This window comes from Cydia strobilella, chromosome 13 (assembly GCF_947568885.1).
Source record: "Cydia strobilella chromosome 13, ilCydStro3.1, whole genome shotgun sequence".
Lineage (NCBI taxonomy): Eukaryota > Metazoa > Arthropoda > Insecta > Lepidoptera > Tortricidae > Cydia > Cydia strobilella.
Genome location: NC_086053.1, coordinates 3,142,849 through 3,160,386, shown reverse-complemented (window position 1 = coordinate 3,160,386; position 17,538 = coordinate 3,142,849). Strand labels below are relative to the sequence as shown.

At 38.9% G+C, this 17,538-nt stretch overlaps 2 protein-coding genes across 2 annotated transcripts in view; both read left to right on the top strand.

Annotated features, from left to right (window-relative positions):
• The first annotated feature begins 1,299 nt into the window (after positions 1 to 1,299).
• LOC134746437 (protein aveugle) lies at positions 1,300 to 3,386 on the top strand. The gene is made up of 3 exons (XM_063680808.1): positions 1,300 to 1,481; positions 1,951 to 2,064; positions 3,019 to 3,386. Exons 1-3 carry the CDS (start codon positions 1,443 to 1,445, stop codon positions 3,196 to 3,198), a joined length of 333 nt encoding a protein of 110 aa, XP_063536878.1. The 5' UTR covers positions 1,300 to 1,442; the 3' UTR covers positions 3,199 to 3,386.
• A 7,625-nt stretch (positions 3,387 to 11,011) lies between these two features.
• LOC134746486 (SET domain-containing protein SmydA-8) overlaps positions 11,012 to 17,538 on the top strand; it is a 32,228-nt gene continuing 25,701 nt past the window's right edge. Inside the window, exon 1 of the mRNA XM_063680893.1 lies at positions 11,012 to 11,211. The gene's annotated coding sequence lies outside the window, so the exon portion shown is untranslated. The remainder of the gene's footprint in view (positions 11,212 to 17,538) is intronic.

The following is a 17,538-nucleotide window of genomic DNA, read 5'->3' as shown; positions in this document are numbered from 1 at the left end:
CTTACTCATTACGTAATTTGAGTACTTGTTTGCAACGCTTTCCAGACGCAAAAAATCGTCACAATATGTTTTACCCCTGCATGCATAATTGATTCCATTGGCCAGTAGGGAAGTCCCGTCTCTTAACGTAGAGCTCGCTCCAGACTACGCGGCGCGAAGCCGCGAACGCGAGTGTTGAGACTGTTGAGTCGATTTCGCTGTTTAGCGAACTAGACTCCACACGCGTTCGCGTCTTCGCGCCGCGATTCGCGCACGAGTGTGGAGGGCCCTTAGTGGTTATAATCACGTTATAATTATCTTTGGTACTACGGTACAGAAAGGACACTTCCTACAAACCCGAAGTTTGACAGCGATTCAGGGTCGAATCATGCTGTCCCTTTCTAATGTATGGCACTATCCCTTTCGGCCATTTAGGGTTGTCATAATTCAAGTCATTATCTTATCTGTGGTCGTGCACGCAAAGGGACGTCAAGTTGTGCCAACCCTAACTCTCCATCCACATCCACGAGGCTACAGGAGGGAACGCGAGTACGAGTGTGTGGACGGTGCGCTCGTCTCGCCTCGCTGTCGCTCCGCTTGTTGTCGGTTTTTCGGACGCGTGTCAAAGGACGCGAGGAGGTCCACACTCTTGCGATCGCTCACTTTGTGTTTGCTGCTGCAGAGTAACGACCTAACCTACGTGTTATTTTTTTAGGGGTCCCTTTGTTTGACATAATGAGGGCTATCGTTTTTTTGCTCACCAGTTGGCGCCTCTGTTGATGGTGGTCCAAAAGACTAAAGAAAAGCTGTCAGTCATTGAAGTGACAAGTGACATTTGACATTTCGAACTATGGAAAAGACCACCATCTACACTAGCGCCCCTAGCGGCGAATTCATACGCGTTAGCCCTCATTATTGAAAGTCATAATATGGTCATAATGTAATGATTGTCATATTATCATTAGTCATAATGAGGGCTATCGTTTTTTTGCTCACCAGTTGGCGCCTCTGTTGATGGTGGTCCAAAAGACTATAGAAAAGCTGTCAGTCATTGAAGTGACAAGTGACATTTGACATTTCGAACTATGGAAAAGACCACCATCTACACTAGCGCCCCTAGCGGCGAATTCATACGCGTTAGCCCTCATTGCTCGGAGCAATGCTGAGCCGAGCGAAGCCGTTTGCCCGAAAAGAGGAGTGTCCCCCCACTGGTCGCGACAAACATTACTAAGGCTGCGCATTATTAGCATAGCAGAGTTCTCGTCACTCCCGTCACAGTTGTCAACTTCACAACTTGTCATTGTCACTTCACTTCACTTGACAATCTTGACATGACACGTTATATAGTTAGTAGGTAAAAAATTGTAAAACATACCTATTTTTGTGTAATGTTTTTGATAAATAGAGCTAAAATACTATGCCGTAAAAGATTGTAAGTAATTCGTCACGAAATTATCAGAATCATGGTGGAAGAAACGAATGCAAACTCCAACAAACCGAAGGTAAAATGTGTCAATGGTTAATTTTTATTTTTTAACTAACTAACTAATATGGCTCAGCGACCCAAAGAGGGTCTTGGCCTCCGAGACGAAAGCACTCCGCTTTTCCCGATCCTGCGCCGTCTCCTGCCAGTTATCGGCTTGAAGCTGTCGCAGATCCGCTTCTACACTGTCTCCCCAGCGGTATCTCGGCCGACCTACTTGGCGGTCACCAGTCGGTCTTCCCAAGTACGCCCTTTTGGCAGACCGATCCTCTCATTCTTAACACTTTGAATACCGAAAACCCGCCTGGTAGGCACTCGTGAACTTTGCTCAGAACCCGCCCAGCGGGTTGTTTTATATGCAGCTATAGACGACCAGTTTCTGGGGTATTGTTAAAAATTTTGCCCGGTTGCGAAAGTATTAATAGGTGACCGAGTTTTATTTTTTAACTTCAAAATTATTTATCAAGTAACATTTTCGTATGTTTTAGACGCGGGCTACTCGTCCCAAAGCTGTGTATCTATGGACCGAAGCGGATGTGCAGAAATGGTTGAGCAGACATTGCAGTGATTATTATAATTTGTACTGGCAAAGGTTTCATGAGGTACACTATTTTTGTTATTATTATTTATTTTAAAGTTAGCGAGAAGTATTTTTGACCGTACGAGGTACTTTTTATTAGTGTTGATATTATGCCCTTTATGCTCTCAAATTATAAAGGATTTGCGACACTGGATGCAATCTGTGGGCAGCGGTCAGGTCAAACTTAAACTTCAAAGGTTGCTGTCAATGTTGTTCATACATAATGCGGGTTTGACCTGACCGCTGACTGCAGAACGCATCCAGTGTGGCAAATCCTTAACACAGTTTATAATAAATTATTATTGTACAATGTTCGTAAATCAGAAATAATGCTCTTCTGATAAGGTGTAACATCACATTATGTGTCATAATTACATTCCAAGACCGAAGAAAATGGCAGATTCTGGAAGAGGCCTATACCTCTTAGGAGGGTTCTGGAGTGATCATTAGATATTAGACATTTAGAAAAATTTAGATTAAGTTTCATCCCAGAAATAAAAGGCTTTTTTATTTTTATTTATTTTATTTAATTACATTCTGTGATGTACACTAATGCTCATAATATAATAAAATGTGTTGTCTTCAAGCAAAAAGTGCCACTTTGTCGCTTGCCATAAGGACGCTCTGACAGGTTATTTGTATAAAGATACTAGCAAATTCCGTCTTTATGGTAAGCGACAATGTGGTACCTTTTACTTGAAAACGTCACAAATGCTCTTAATGCTCTTACAAACTTACTTATTTTTCTTCTTCTTCTTATGTTATTTCTTTATATTGGAAATATTCTTCGCTGCAAAAGCAAAGAACTGAACCACACTGTTGTGCAGTCCCTTAAGAAAACCTCAGCAGGAAATTCATTCCACAATTGAATTAAGTTAGGAATAAATTACTATGTAATTTTTTTCTTTCTAGAACTATTGTAAAAAAACATCCTAAAACTACCTCAAAAAGTTAAAGTTAAACTTTTTATTTCCAGCATGACATAACCGGCAGAGCATTAATCCGAATCAACGATACCACGCTCCTCCGAATGGGCATCACCAACAAGGAGCACCGAGACGCAATCTGGCGGGAGATCCTCAAACTACGACTCAAGACTGACATTGTGGACATCATTGACTTGGCTCGCCATTCCTACTTTGACTATGATATGTGACAAAGAAGGTTGTGGGTCGACTTGGCCTACATGATAGGATTCTTTATACTACTCATACAATGTGCTACGGACAAATATTTCAACCCAAATGAAAATACTAGGTACGATATTGTATTTCTTATGTTATTTCTACACTATTGTATGGCCAAATATTGTAACCTGAATGATAAAATAAGTGATGTGTTCGACTGTAAAGATTGGTTGATTCCCGCATGTCTTCTCTCACTTCTCATCTTCACCTCTGTGGAAAGGCAGCCAAAATTAATGAAAGTGTCTGAAAGAGTTTCTTATACACTGGTCTGCATTATGTTTAGACTTAAACGAAAACATATCTGTAAAATGAATAAGTAAAACAACTAACATTCAATATTCGAGTAACATGCATTAGTATTAGTATTCAAAGGAAATAATTCGAATTGATCCCTAAGTTGTATAGATGGCATCAGCGTCTCTCGCTATATCGTAATAAGAGGTGCAAACACTTACTGCTTGCCCTTAGAGTTTGTCAAAGACGCCTAGTCTTCCAATGATTCCATATACAGTGAAATCTCTATAATCCGGCACTTCGATGGTCCGGTATACCCAGTAATCCGGCACTAAAATTGGGTTACAAATGATTTACTATGTGTGCTTACATTTTCGCCCTTCAATCTCTTTATAAATGGCGAAGTTCCAGATAAGAGTAGAATTTTCTTTGAATTCAGTAGTTTAGTAAAATGTATTTCTACGACATTACTAAATAAAAACCGGCCAAATGCGAGTCGGAATCGCGCACGAAGGGTCCGTACCATTACGCTCAAAAACTGTCAACTCTATCATCAAAGTTTATTTATATGATTTTGACCCATGTTCTTTCACTGATGTGCGTTAAAATTGTTAAATAGCAAACAAAACCGTCAACGCCCTCTTTACGAGAGTAGGCCAAAGGTAGTGGCGCCATCTGATCGAGAATCAAATTTTCGTGATTTTCGAGGCACATTTTTTCCTTAGACTGTATCCATCTATTACGGAGTTATATCTATTGGTTTTAGTCTTGGTAGCCAAACAGAAGAAAGTATCATTTTTTTTAACTCTGCGTGTCTCAACATAGACGGCGCTTTTTAGTATGTTTGTATTTCACAAGACACTTTAAGATTATCAGTACTTGTATAGGTACAGGATGGCCCAAAAATATGTTGACAAATATTTTTAGTGCGGCATATTGGTGATAAGTTTAAGAGAACATTTTGAAGATAATAAGTTTTGTTTTAAATATATTAATAACGGGCCACTCACGTTTACACGTACGTACGTAAGCTCCTGATGACACTCCTCGGTACGGAGTGAAACATGTCGAGCGTTTTTCGACTTAAAATACGTGAGTGACCCGTTATTAATGTATTTAATATATCTGTGAGTCTCGGAAGTTTTGTTTTAGTTAAATGATTGTAGTTTTAATTTATAATGACATTTTATAAAGGGCTTGTTAGTAGGAAAATAAACCCTTAAATAAATTCTCAATATATTTTTGGGACTGTAACAACTCATTCCTTTAGCTGTGAGACTGTAAGCACTATACAATAGGTATTTTAAATTAAATGTATATATAATGAAATTTATATGAAAACGTGAACTCTATGAGTATGTCAATGCAGAATAAGAAATCTACAGTATCTTTAATGTAAATAAATGTATGACAATACTGTTATTTTTTATTCCAGTTATTCGATTAATGCCCAATATTACTGACGTCCACACTTCGTCGTTGTGAATAATGAGTAAGAATCGTGAAAGTTTAAATCAGTGTGGTCCACAATCGCAAATAAAAATTTACTCCCATTGAAAATATCAACATCAGACCAGCCAAAATGTATGAAACACTCAATTCTTTTTCGTGATTTTGATGTTGGTCCCATACTAAACGTTGCTCAGTATGACCATGGTATGACCCATATGGTATGACCTATATATTCACATCGTAAAATATTGCAGGTTATTAAAAAACACCCTGTATATTGTTCATGTAACAGAATAATCTACATTGTAATAGTTAATTTATCGTGTTGGGCCCCTAAATCAGCGATAACGCGTGTATGAAACGCGTAACATACTGCCTACATTCCCTACACAAATACATCTTATGCATTGATCTCATTGTCGTGCCAGATCGGGGTTGCCGCAAGTCAAAGACTTTCAGTACCTACAATTAAAATATGTCCTATAATAATATTTAATGTCGTGTCCAATGCGCGCGTGACGTGGACGCATTGATGAGTAGGTAAGGTAAATGTGCTCTGAATTCATGCGTTTTGGGGCCCTATTCGAGATGCACAACTGTCAGTTTCGGCTTCAACATCAGTTCAACAGTGGAATGAATCATTTGTTCATCAACTGTGGAAAGTATCATTTGGTTGTACACCAAAACTCATTCATTGAAAAAATTATGCAACAAAAATCAACTTTGTTTTCTTACTACTATACGGTTTAAAATGGCTCTGAACTCTGCGTGGTTCGGTTTGGTTTCGTTGTCACCTAACTGTGGATTGCTAATGTCAAATTTACCTATTTGACAACACACGATTTCTTCCATTCAACTGAAGTTCAACACGAAACGTCACTTAACGCATGTCGAATACCGCTCTTGGTTTTAGACAACACACTTTTCCCCTCACTAGCTCGGAAAGTTGTCTTTTATCCTTTAAAACAAGCGGGGGAAAACGCATTTTATCCACTAGTGGGGAAAGTAATTTGACCTTGGATGGAGCATGTTTAAGTAGCTTGACAGATAACAAAACGTAAAACGCTCATAATAATGATTCGTTTGATATTAATTATCATTAAACATGGTTTGAGAATCTAATAAAAAATATTATTTAATGATTTTATGTCATAAACCTTAAAGTTCCATAAGAAACGTTTGTTTTTTAATAATGAATCCTCGCTATAGTGAGGTGAAAAGTTTTGTGTTACACACGGGTGTAAATGTATTTTACTTCTCGTGTGTTGAAACACTTGCTACGCTCAGGATTTTATTTTAGAACCCTTTCGCTTGCTCGAGTTTCAATTCCACACTCGCGGGTAAAATACAACTTTGCACCCTTGTATAACAAATAACTATATTACTCCACTACACTTAGGGTCGGTTGCACCAAACTTTGTCATCGTTAAAAGAGTTCGCTAAATTTTATTGTATGGAAAGTTTCATAGTAAACCGCCGCGCCGCGCCGGGTGACGTTGATCAGTCTGTCAAATGCAATCTAATTCGGTATTTGTCCGTTGCCGGTGAAGTAGGTAAAGCCGAGTGTGTGCCGCAAGTCATTCGCGGCCTTTTTTTTTTTTTTATAGAGGGGAAAATGCTTTTCGCATACCACCCAGGCGCGGGGACGGGCCTGGGATGGTTATGTGGGACTCCCGTATAGGCACATGGGACCCACGGTTTACCCACTAAAAACCCCTCTTGACCGCCTCAGGGTTATAAGGCGAGGCCACAGGAACACTGGAGCACTCTTCCGCAGCTTCGCCAGCGGCTGTCCGGACTCCGGACCCGTCATTCGCGGCCTGCCGCGATAACGTCGCGCTCTGCCTGCCACCCGCGCGTCTCCTCCCGTGCATATGTCCAGAGGGCCTACCGCGAACCACGTTCGACGTGTTGCCTCCCTGTCACACTTACGTACGATTTTACAAGTGCGACAGAGAGGCAACGTCAGCGTGATTATGCTGAGCTGACGTCGCCTGCCTCACTGCCTTAATCACTATCGCCTGTCCCTTGCACCTCATCCATTTGGTTCGGGCCGTTACTTACGCCCCAGACGACCCGAAATAGCCCATTTTAATGACTCTCCTTTGTTTATTATTTTTCGTACACATCGCGAAGACAGCGGGCTTAATGACGACAGCCTGGATTAAACGATAATAAATGGGAGTCTGGTGAGCTGTTATGCTGGTAGCAATTTTGATACCCTATTAAGGTTAGGTACCGACGGTACCGTCCGGATTCAGGCTAGACCAGCATTAGGTACTGCTGCAGTATTGCAGCGCGACATTACTGCCGACTACATTGGTGACGCAAATGTCAAAATCCTTGTTATTGCTGTCCGGATTTTTTACATTTGTGGCAGTAATGCAATCGACAAGTAATGTGCTGTAATACTGCAGCAGCAATGCCGAGTGCAGTCTGAATCCGAATGGCACCTGAGTTGATCAGTAAGGCGTCCGATTTTGATTTCGTGAGGTTTTTTTACCTTAAGTATGTACGTGATACGAATATAATTTGTTCATTTGATATTTAGCATTGCTTTTTAGTAAAAGGTCGAATAACGTGAATGAACGCCTACAAGTTCTCTGTTTTACCCGAAGGTTAACTGGTAGAGAATGCCTTATAGCATTAAGTCCGCCTTTTGTACGATTGTATTTTCTTTTGTATGTTACAATAAAGGTTAAATAAAGAAACTGCAGCATATAATCAGTGAAAAAATTCAAAGGGTATTGTGAAGTCCCCAATAGGTACCTACGTTTGTATAAAATTAATCATAACATTATGATTTTTCCTAGGCCTGCCGTGGGAAGTTTTATAAGGTACAAAAATTATACCTATCTTCTTTATATGTCAAAATATCATCTTATTAACATCGTTGGTCGCTCTGCTGTTTTTTACACGCTGGCGGAATCACTACCTTCAATAAGTTAACAATGTAAGTATTTGGTTATTGGTTCCTTTCTTAAAATCCGGTCCGCAGATGGTGGGCTGATAGTTTACTTTTTCAATACATATTTCTTGAACAAATTGGTTATTCAAGAATCTGGTATTCAGGATTCTCAAGGGTCGGCAACGCATAAGTGACTCCTCCGGTGTTGCTTAAGTCCACGGGCGACAGTGTCCGTTTCAGATCAGACGGCGTATCTGCTCGTTTGCTGACCGTCACATAAAAAACATAACACAAGTAGATACACGTGTCTTAGATTACCATCTAAACAGAACAGTCATTGCCAGCGATCTCCAGCGTGTCAACGCGCGCCCACGCCCTTCCACACCTCGTTGAGATCGTGGAGTATGCTCGTCCACAATATTTTGTTGTCCTATCCGACGCTATAATATCGGGCTTCCTCTGATATAGGTAATGCATATTTAAAAGGAAGTCTCAACCTTTTAATGTAATGGTTAGGAGCGAAATAATCTTCCATTTTCATGTTCATTTTTCATCCAACTAATCTGAGTAAATCTACATGTTTAGATGTTTACTACTAACAGGCCAATTCAAACGTGCACTGGACATCAAACCGATATTAGAATAATATTATTATTGGACTCATATCAGTTAGCAGAGCTGTCCGGACACATAGACAATATGGACAATACATATGCGAAATGAACGGGCGAATGAGAGCTAACTGATATTATTCTAATTTAGCGCCACAGTATCGGTTTGATTGTAAGGTGTACTTTCGAATTAGCCTGTAAATTATGTTTAAAAATATTTGGGCTTAGGTGCTAGATTTACGATAGAATATTCCGACAATAGTAAATCGTCATGGGCGTAATATTTTGTACGGTTAGGTATTACCTGCTAACTGCTAGGGGAGGATATGTCGTTGGCTACATTGACAACTGACTTCTTAACCGCTTCTGTGTATCTATGATAAAGGATCCTGAACGAATTTTTAATCATCTTTATGCTTTTTTTTCAGACCCATATCACCCGTGAGGCGGATTTTACTTACAACGGCACCCGGGTGCGTGCGCCCTTAAAGTTTTCCAAACATTATAATTAAGACTGCTTCGAAAATGTATCTCCTCTTCACTAATGCGTTCCACTTTCAAAGCGTCAAGCTTCTTGGAACGGTCCAAGAAGCTTTTAAACGCAACGGATTAGTTGAGTTTTGTTTTATAGCGAGCACTAATTAGATACTTAACTGAAATCTAAATTATACCTCACGCCTGCGGCTGGCACCGGAGTCACCGGACGCGTGGGAGAACGTTACGGCTCGGCTGCATTACAGTATGTAGGTTCTGTAGATTCAAAGGAGGGCCGCAAGAAGGGCGGCTTGAAAATCAAGGCATTTACTAATATGCGGCGACTTCGTACCCGTGGAATCGTGGATTCGAAAAGTAATTCGTAATGAAAATTTTCAAAAACGCTGAAATGGCTCAAAGCTAGCCCCCTGGGCTGGGCTACGGTAATAAGTTAGTTATGTATGTAACACCTTGGCAATGCAGCGACCCAGTAATAACTCAGTCCAAAAACAAAGCAAATCATTGGCATCATTTACGAAATACGTTTCATACAACGGACCTCGCGCCATTAAACACATTTGGCAAAGGTATTGCTCTTGGCAAATTATTCCGAGAAATGGCGCGAATCTCTATGGTTATCAAGAATATTATTACCACGGCCCAACCACGGAGAACACCACAAAGAAGTCAAATAGAAGATCGATCGTCTCTCGATTCGATTAAAGTGGAGTCCAGACGGGATGATTAAATCGACCGATTTGATCAGAAATGAAATGACGTTAGTCTCCAATTTTGTCACCAATTTTAGATTTATGGTGATATTTAAGCACTAAAAGTTAAAAAAAAATGCCCCCAAACGAAAAACCGGAACGGGAAAGTGCGAGTCGGACTCGCCCACCGAGGGTTGGAACTATAGCTGGTCAAGCAAATCTTGTCAGTAGAAGAAGAAGAAGAAGAAGAAGAATATATTTATTTAAAAGAAAAAACCTTAATAATATTCGACAATATCCAGTGGCCCCACACTAGGCAATGCCTGTCACGTGGTAGCCGGGTTCGCATTAAACAACCAAAGGTTAAGTAAAAAACTAGGTGACATTAATAGAAGTAATAATTAAAGAAATTAAGTAATTTAAAGAAAGAAAATTAAAGAAAAACTTTGTCTCTGTGTGTGTGTGTGTGTGTGTGTAAGTGTGTGTGTGTGTGTGTATGTGTGTGAGTGTGTGTTGGGTTGTGCATGTATTAAGGCTACAGAGATTGTTAGCATACGTAAGTGATTAGGTGACGACCTTCAGCAGCATTTCAGTTTGACTATAGTTAAGACCTTACAACCAGTTCTTAATTACGAATTTTGCTTCAAGAGGAGACTTTTTAGATATGTTGCAGGCCTTTACTACTGTATTGTAAATATAAGGATGCAGGGAGTTAGGCAAACGCCTCGCGAATGCGGATTTTGTGATGGGAGTAGGAACTTTGAAGATTCGATTACGGATTAGGGTAAGATATTCTTCGGAATTTATAGTTTTTCGATGCACGTGAGTTGCAACTCGTAGGATCAATAATTGTCTCACACTAAGAACATTAAAAAGAAAAAGGCGGCAAATTTAACAAATGTAGGCGCGAAGGGATATCGTCCCATAGAAAATTTGAATTTCGCGCCTTTTTCTACTGACAAAATTTGCTTGACCAACTATATAATAATTTTTAATCGTTTAATTTTCTTTCCTAATCTGTTTTGGGTTATAAAATTACTGATATTTCTTTTATCAAAAATATTTTGATAAAATATTAATAATACTTAATTCGATTTGCCGATTTCATTGAAAAAATGTGACGTCACACCAGGGGGGGAGCGGTTTACCAAATGTAACAAAGTGTGATAAGGGGGGGGGGGGGAGGGATCAAAAAACCTCGAAATTCGTGTAACGTAATTAATGGATGAACCCTTTCTTAGAACGTAGCTAAACATTAATTGAATACCTTCAAGAAAATCAACGCGCAGAAACTTTCAGTAGCTAAATAACCTCCGATATATTTGTTCAACGTTAAATCTAAAATCCATTTATATCCTTCTTGGTTAGGTATTAATGTTATTATTATTTATTACGAAAACGCGGCGAGTCGGTCTGAAATCTGAATGCTTAATTTTATTGTGTCACGCGGCCGCGGCATAGTTAGGCGCGCTGGGCGGGAAACGGTCGCGCCGTGCGGCCATTTTTGTGATTTCGGCGGGAAATCTGACGTTCCGTTTTGTGAAATTGAAAAGTGAATTGTTTTTTTATGGATGTTTTGGGACGGATGCTGTGGTCAGTATTAGACTAAGTTTTTTTTTTTAAAGCTCATTAGTTCATTGGTATTGAAAGCCGTGGATTATTTTAAGGATTCTAGTTTTAAATTTTAATTTTATAATGCAGTGACATGTAGAGATATGCCATACGATAAATAAATAAAAATTGTTATTGTAAAAAAAACCTAAAAACAATGTTTTAGTATGTATGGACTGTTTGTGTGACGGGCTGGAAACTCGACTTTAATGATTTTGATCATAAACATGAAAACACGTGAGATTTGAGAATAAAGGTGTTTACCGTTGTTTTATGCCTACAAAATATATTTTTTAATTTAACAAATAACTTCCTAAATTTCCAAGTTTTTGTTTAAATTAAAAAATATGTCACTCATTAAATGACTCGTCGATTTGAGGTTAGTTATATTTGGTTATATTTATTGGAAAAACAAAGAACAATAAAAATATTCATTAGATAAGAAACATAGGTCCCGAAAAGTACGAGTATGACACATAAAAAACAGATTTGTCCTTTTTTTATTTTTTAACATATTTCTAACATAATAAATTAATAACAACAATAAAATTAAAATTACCTAAATTAAATGACCTGCTTGTCTAATTTCAGTCTTAAATGCACTTTACTAAATTTAGTTTAATAGCACACTCAAAGTTAATGGATGAGATCAGAGCATCAAGTGGATGTAACGGGGATACCGTACCGCATCCGCACCCGTATTTGGGCATTGACTTGTATATTACTTCGTAAAGACGGGCCTTACGAGCACTACGAAGTGGGCCAGAAAATTAGTGCTCAAATGGCGTTTGTGCACATTTCTCTGGTGCGCATTTTCGCTCGGCGTTATATGAACGGAATTATGAAAAAAAAAATAACTTTATTTTTGACGTGATAACGTCTTATAAATCGATGAACACCGGTAGCATCCACGAAAAAGTGTCACGTTGTGGACAAATCTCCATGGTAACGTTGTGGACAGATCTCCATGGTAACGTTGTGGACAGATCTCTATGGTAACGTGAAAAAATTCAATTTATAAATAAAAGTATGCAATTTTTCATCAATGTTTTCTTGTGACGTTATCACGCAAAGTTATCGTCCGTAAACCGACTTTACAGACAACCATTTTTTTATATAGAACAAAATTACAATTTATTTACTTATCAAGTATAAAACAAAGTCGCTTTCCGCTGTCTGTCCGTCCGTCTGTCCCTATGTATGCTTAGTTCTTTATGTTATATTAATATACATAGTAATAACTAGTAGGTTTCACATGGACTAATGTTGTTTTTAGGGTTCCGTACCCCAAGGGTAAAAACGGGACCCTATTACTAAGACTCCGCTGTCCGTCTGTCCGTCTGTCACCAGGCTGTATCTCATGAACCGTGATAGCTAGACAGTTGAAATTTTCACAGATGATGTATTTCTGTTGCCGCTATAACAACAAATACTAAAAAGTACGGAATCCTCGGTGGGCGAGTCCGACTCGCACTTGGCCGGTTTTTTGTTTTTAGTATAATGTTTTACGCCAAATAAATATTTTCTTTTGTCTATTCTATTTCTATGCGAGTATTATATGCACATGCGATTTTTATTTATTTTGGCTTGCAATTCAGCACGAGGCAAGTGATTGAACCGTCGGCCTCATATTGTATAAGCTGTCAGTCAGTTGAACACGCCCCTTGGCAGTGCATCCAACTGCTCGAACGTTAATAAACACTGTCATAATTAAAAACTTATGAAACTACACATAATAAGGACTACCGTTTTTGTGCTCACCAGTTGGCGCCACTGTAGATGTAGGTCCAGAAAAACAGATCTCAAAATTCTTCTATGCTTATTTTTATAAAATCAATATGTTTACACAAAGGTATTTTAACGTCTAAATGTGCCATTTCTCAACCTGTTTAATTTTGCATAGGTTTTAGTTGGCACTTTTTTTAAACCACTAACATTTAGCTATATCGATTGTTTACCATGACTAATCAAAGATGGACAAAGATTTACCACAATAGGGGATATTACTGCAATGTTCTGCCACCAGAGTGCAGGAGTGCAGGACTAGCCTTTTTAGTAAACCATAGAGTAACTTATACATATACATATACTTATACATACTTATACTAACCTTTAACAGGTTTTTGACAAGTTTTCAGAGATAATAAAATATGACATTGATGCATCAAGGCGGTTTGTTTACAGAGGACCTACCGGGAAACGCGAATCCGAAATTTCGCTATCTGCCTCTTTATCGCTCGTCAATGCAATAGTGACAGAGATAACGAAATTTTCATTTTCTTGTTTCGCGATACACCCTCAGATTGTAGTAGTGGCGCCCTGGCGCCCCCTACGCAGAGTTTCGCCTAATATTCCCTATTATGAATAAGGAGTGAAAATTCCCGATAAAAATCTTGAAACCCCCTTAACTTCTATGCATTTGTCATTTTGAAAGACCTCCATCTACACTAGCGCCCCTAGCGGCGAAATTAAAAGTGGTAGCCCTCATGAACAGGCGTTCCCCTCTATCAAAACTCTATGACCAATGGTCAAACACATTGTATATGGACTGTCCATATCCATATACCTATTAACATCTAACAAGAACTGCCAAATTCGGGACCCACCTCTTAACCGTCTTAAAGGGGGCATAAAATATAATTGGTAACCCTCAGATAACCTGATCGGTCGGAATGTCGTCTGTTTCAGTGGGCCCTCAATATTCACTCGTGACCCATAGTTTGGGAAATGCTGGTCTACCTACATATATTTTTGGTGGGATTTACTTGCAGCAATACTCCGCTTGAACGTTTTACGGCGTATCTAATACAAAGTTATCCGTCTGTTAGTCTGATTTATACCGACGTTAGCTGCTGACCTGATTGATGGTTCTTTAGTTTAATGTCAGACGAAGTTCTGTTCAATTATTGGGTTGTTTGTTCAATTACAGACGTAATATACATTCATGGAAAATTTTAGAGAAATGCAAAATAAAAGTTAATTAATAATTACTAATTTTGAAATTAGGTGTTAAACAGTTCCGTTACTTACTGACAGACAACGCACTAAGACGTAGGTCCTTGAAGTTAGAAAAATATATTTTTTTTTTTCAAATGATATAGAGACATATTACGCTACACTTTGCGAACATTTAAAATTTTATTTAAATGTTCGCGAAGTCGTTCCATATAAAAAAAATCTAATGTGGCGTTACATATATGGTATCCGATACTGCAGACACCGCAGGCAGTTTGAAAGATGTCAGCGCTATTTTTAACATTGATTTTTAGTTGATACAAGATGCACAACTGCTTTTTCATTTCTCATGCTCTGAAAGAGGGTCATTGTTGTTCTAAAAGGTGCGCAGAAAATGATACGTGTCTGCACTAGAGCATTTTACGTTCGAAGTACGATATTTTTAATTTTTTTACGATAAGCAATTGAAATTTGAGTTTAAATGGATTTGTTATACAATTTCCATTGTGATACTTGACTCTCCATTCCATAAATAACGATACTTTTGCCTGAATTTTTAATTGAAAGTTCCCTCAATAAATACTATAAAAATGTATTATTCGTCATGTTTTTGAAAAAACACATGCATTTTACTTTCCTCGTATTCGAAATGAAAAGTAGAGTGTTTAACTCGGGTGAAAGGCATCATTTCTGCCTCGGACTATTGGCGCTCTCACTGCGTTCGAGCGCCAAGACACCTCGGCAGAAGTGAGTGCCTTTCATCCCTTGGTTAACAATCTACTATTAATCTGTCGTCGGAAATGTTAATGTTACTGGATCAAACATACCGAATGTGTTGTCATTGGCAACACTACTACGGATAGAGCCGTAACCACCATTGGAAAAGCAGAGTGAATTTGGCATTTGTTACAGCGACGGAATATTCATATTCATATTCGTATATTCATAATAATTCATATTACATGTCGTTTGCACCGTGCACCGTGCGTGGTATTATACACCGTGTTTTTATTGAATAATTTAAAAACAAAATCATGCCAAACTTATGACACCCTTCTTTTTTCGTCAGTGGCTAAAACACGTGTTTAAAAACAAATAAATGTAACATACGCCAGCTTTTACTCAGTTTTGTTGATTTAAAAGCCAAGGATATTAAACAAACGCCAATTTTACAAATAAAACGAAGGTTTAAACGTTTTTAAACGTCAAAACAATCATAGTATTTCACGTACGTTTGGCAGTCCGCGCTAACGAAAAATAAACATTTTATTGTTTTTGTTGAAAGTTGAAACGTGGTTGAGGAAAAGCGGAACACATGGGCGGTGTAATGGGTTACACATTTATATGTGGTATTTTCTATTAAAAGGGACCTTATTGTCGATGGCGCTAACGCCATTATAAACGATGCTCCGAAATAAATACAATGCCGCGCGACGCTGTGCGGCGTAAGCGCCATCGACACTAAGGTCCCTTTTCATAGAAAATGCCCTATATAAATGTTTCGGCAGCAGAGCTCACCCACGAGACTAGAATAAATATAATTCATAAGAGAAGACCGGATTTTCCGCTGCTTAAGGCGAATTTGGTACGGTCAGCATCAATAAGAGGATGAAACAACGCGCCAAAAGTATCTGTTACAGTTTATTTGTTCTACATAACATAGAAAAATATGTGACGTCCTTTTGTTAAGTTATTAGAATAAATAGTCTGATCCGCTACTTTTAGTTAGCTTGGTCAGACTTTCTATGAGCATCCACTAGCTCGTGCAGTTGCACGGAGCGGAAAATAGTATGAGCAACATTAACTGGCGCGGATACGTGCGACGGATTCATATGGCACCCGCGTGCGTGCTGCGCCAGCTAGCGCACGTCCTACTTCAGCAGACGTTTCAGTGACAGATTGTGGAATAGACTATAGTCATAAACAATATCTCAAATCACCATAAAAATATGACATTTATAAGAATAAGAATAATTTCATTTATTCATGCTAAACTACACTTCATACAAACGTTTTACAAACAAGTATATTTAAAACATAAAGTATATAGTTTACCACGAAATGGTCCTGCCTCAGCATAATGAAAACCCTAAAGTCAGCGCTGGTATTCCGGCGAGACCATTTGTGGGCCACGAACGCAATCATTTATCCACACTGTCACATCAAAATTGGCGCAGAGTTAGCTCTACTCTATTTAAGGCCGTTCCATCGGTTTGCCACTGTCTTTGTCACATTTCGCAAGAAAGAACGGGAAAGAACATACGCGCCAAGTGTCAATTTTGATCGAATTTTGTCGGTTTTTATTTATTTTAAAAACGTTACCTTACAATATCGAAATTCTAAAGCTATGAAGTTACTATTTATGTTCAGATTGTTTTTTCTTCTTTTTTTGTTTATAGTATCACATAATAAATAACCGAGTAAAGTAGGATTAAAAGTCCGAGTTAGAGGTTACTTTGGGAATTAATTGTATCGAGCGAAGTGTCATAATTCGTGTATCGGAAGCTATGTTGTTAAAGATAATATAGTCAAGAACTACATATATTTTTTCCACGTCTATGAATATCACCGCCTCTTAGAAAAACATGATCATATAAGGAGATTTTTCGCCTTCTGGCTCAGGGTACCGCCTTAAATAGTCCTTTTTTTTGTTTTCGAAGTGGGAAATGCATTTACGCACCGTCCCCCCGGTCGCGGGAAGGCCATTGATGGGGGGGTGTGTGGGACTTGCCGCTCCTGTCCCCTCTCGGCTGGCGAGAGGGGAGGGAGAACTTGGCCATCCCCACTAAACCCACTCCGGCGTTTCACCCTCTTTGCCATTTGCGAGAGCGCCATGGGATCGAGTACACTTCACCATGGCGCCCCCCGGTATTTAAATAGTCCTGCATAGTCGTAAGCGACGTACTTTATTGTTTTCAACTCAAAATTCCTCAGACAGTACCAGACGATCGTCAGGGTCGTATCAAAACCATAACAAATTACTTAATTAGAATCCGTCTAAACTTGCGCCGACTCTAGGCTTTGACAAAGTGTCATAACCTCACTTTTAACATCATAATTTCATACAAAATCTTTATGGTGGCATTTCCACATTCACGCTTGCCGAGTCGCTGCAAAATTAGTTTAGACGGACAATATTATTTACATTTTAACGTTTTCAACTCAAGATTCCTCAGACGCCATTATTATATGTTAGTTTATCCAACACGGAGCTCAATTCAGATTAAGGAACTTGTTACGGTTTTGATCTTATTTTGATACGACCAGGCGTGGCGTGGCTCACTCCGCGATTTCGTCGCGTCGCTACTAGTACATGCGGCCCACACCAATTTTGGTGTCCAGCCATAATAGTTG

Excerpts from the sequence above, each read along its gene's own strand:
- LOC134746437 (XM_063680808.1), top strand. The coding sequence starts at position 1,443 with ATGGTGGAAGAAACGAATGCAAACTCCAACAAACCGAAG. Across the intron at positions 1,482-1,950 it reads CAAACTCCAACAAACCGAAG|ACGCGGGCTACTCGTCCCAA; the intron begins GTAAAATGTGTC and ends CGTATGTTTTAG. Across the intron at positions 2,065-3,018 it reads ACTGGCAAAGGTTTCATGAG|CATGACATAACCGGCAGAGC; the intron begins GTACACTATTTT and ends TTTTATTTCCAG.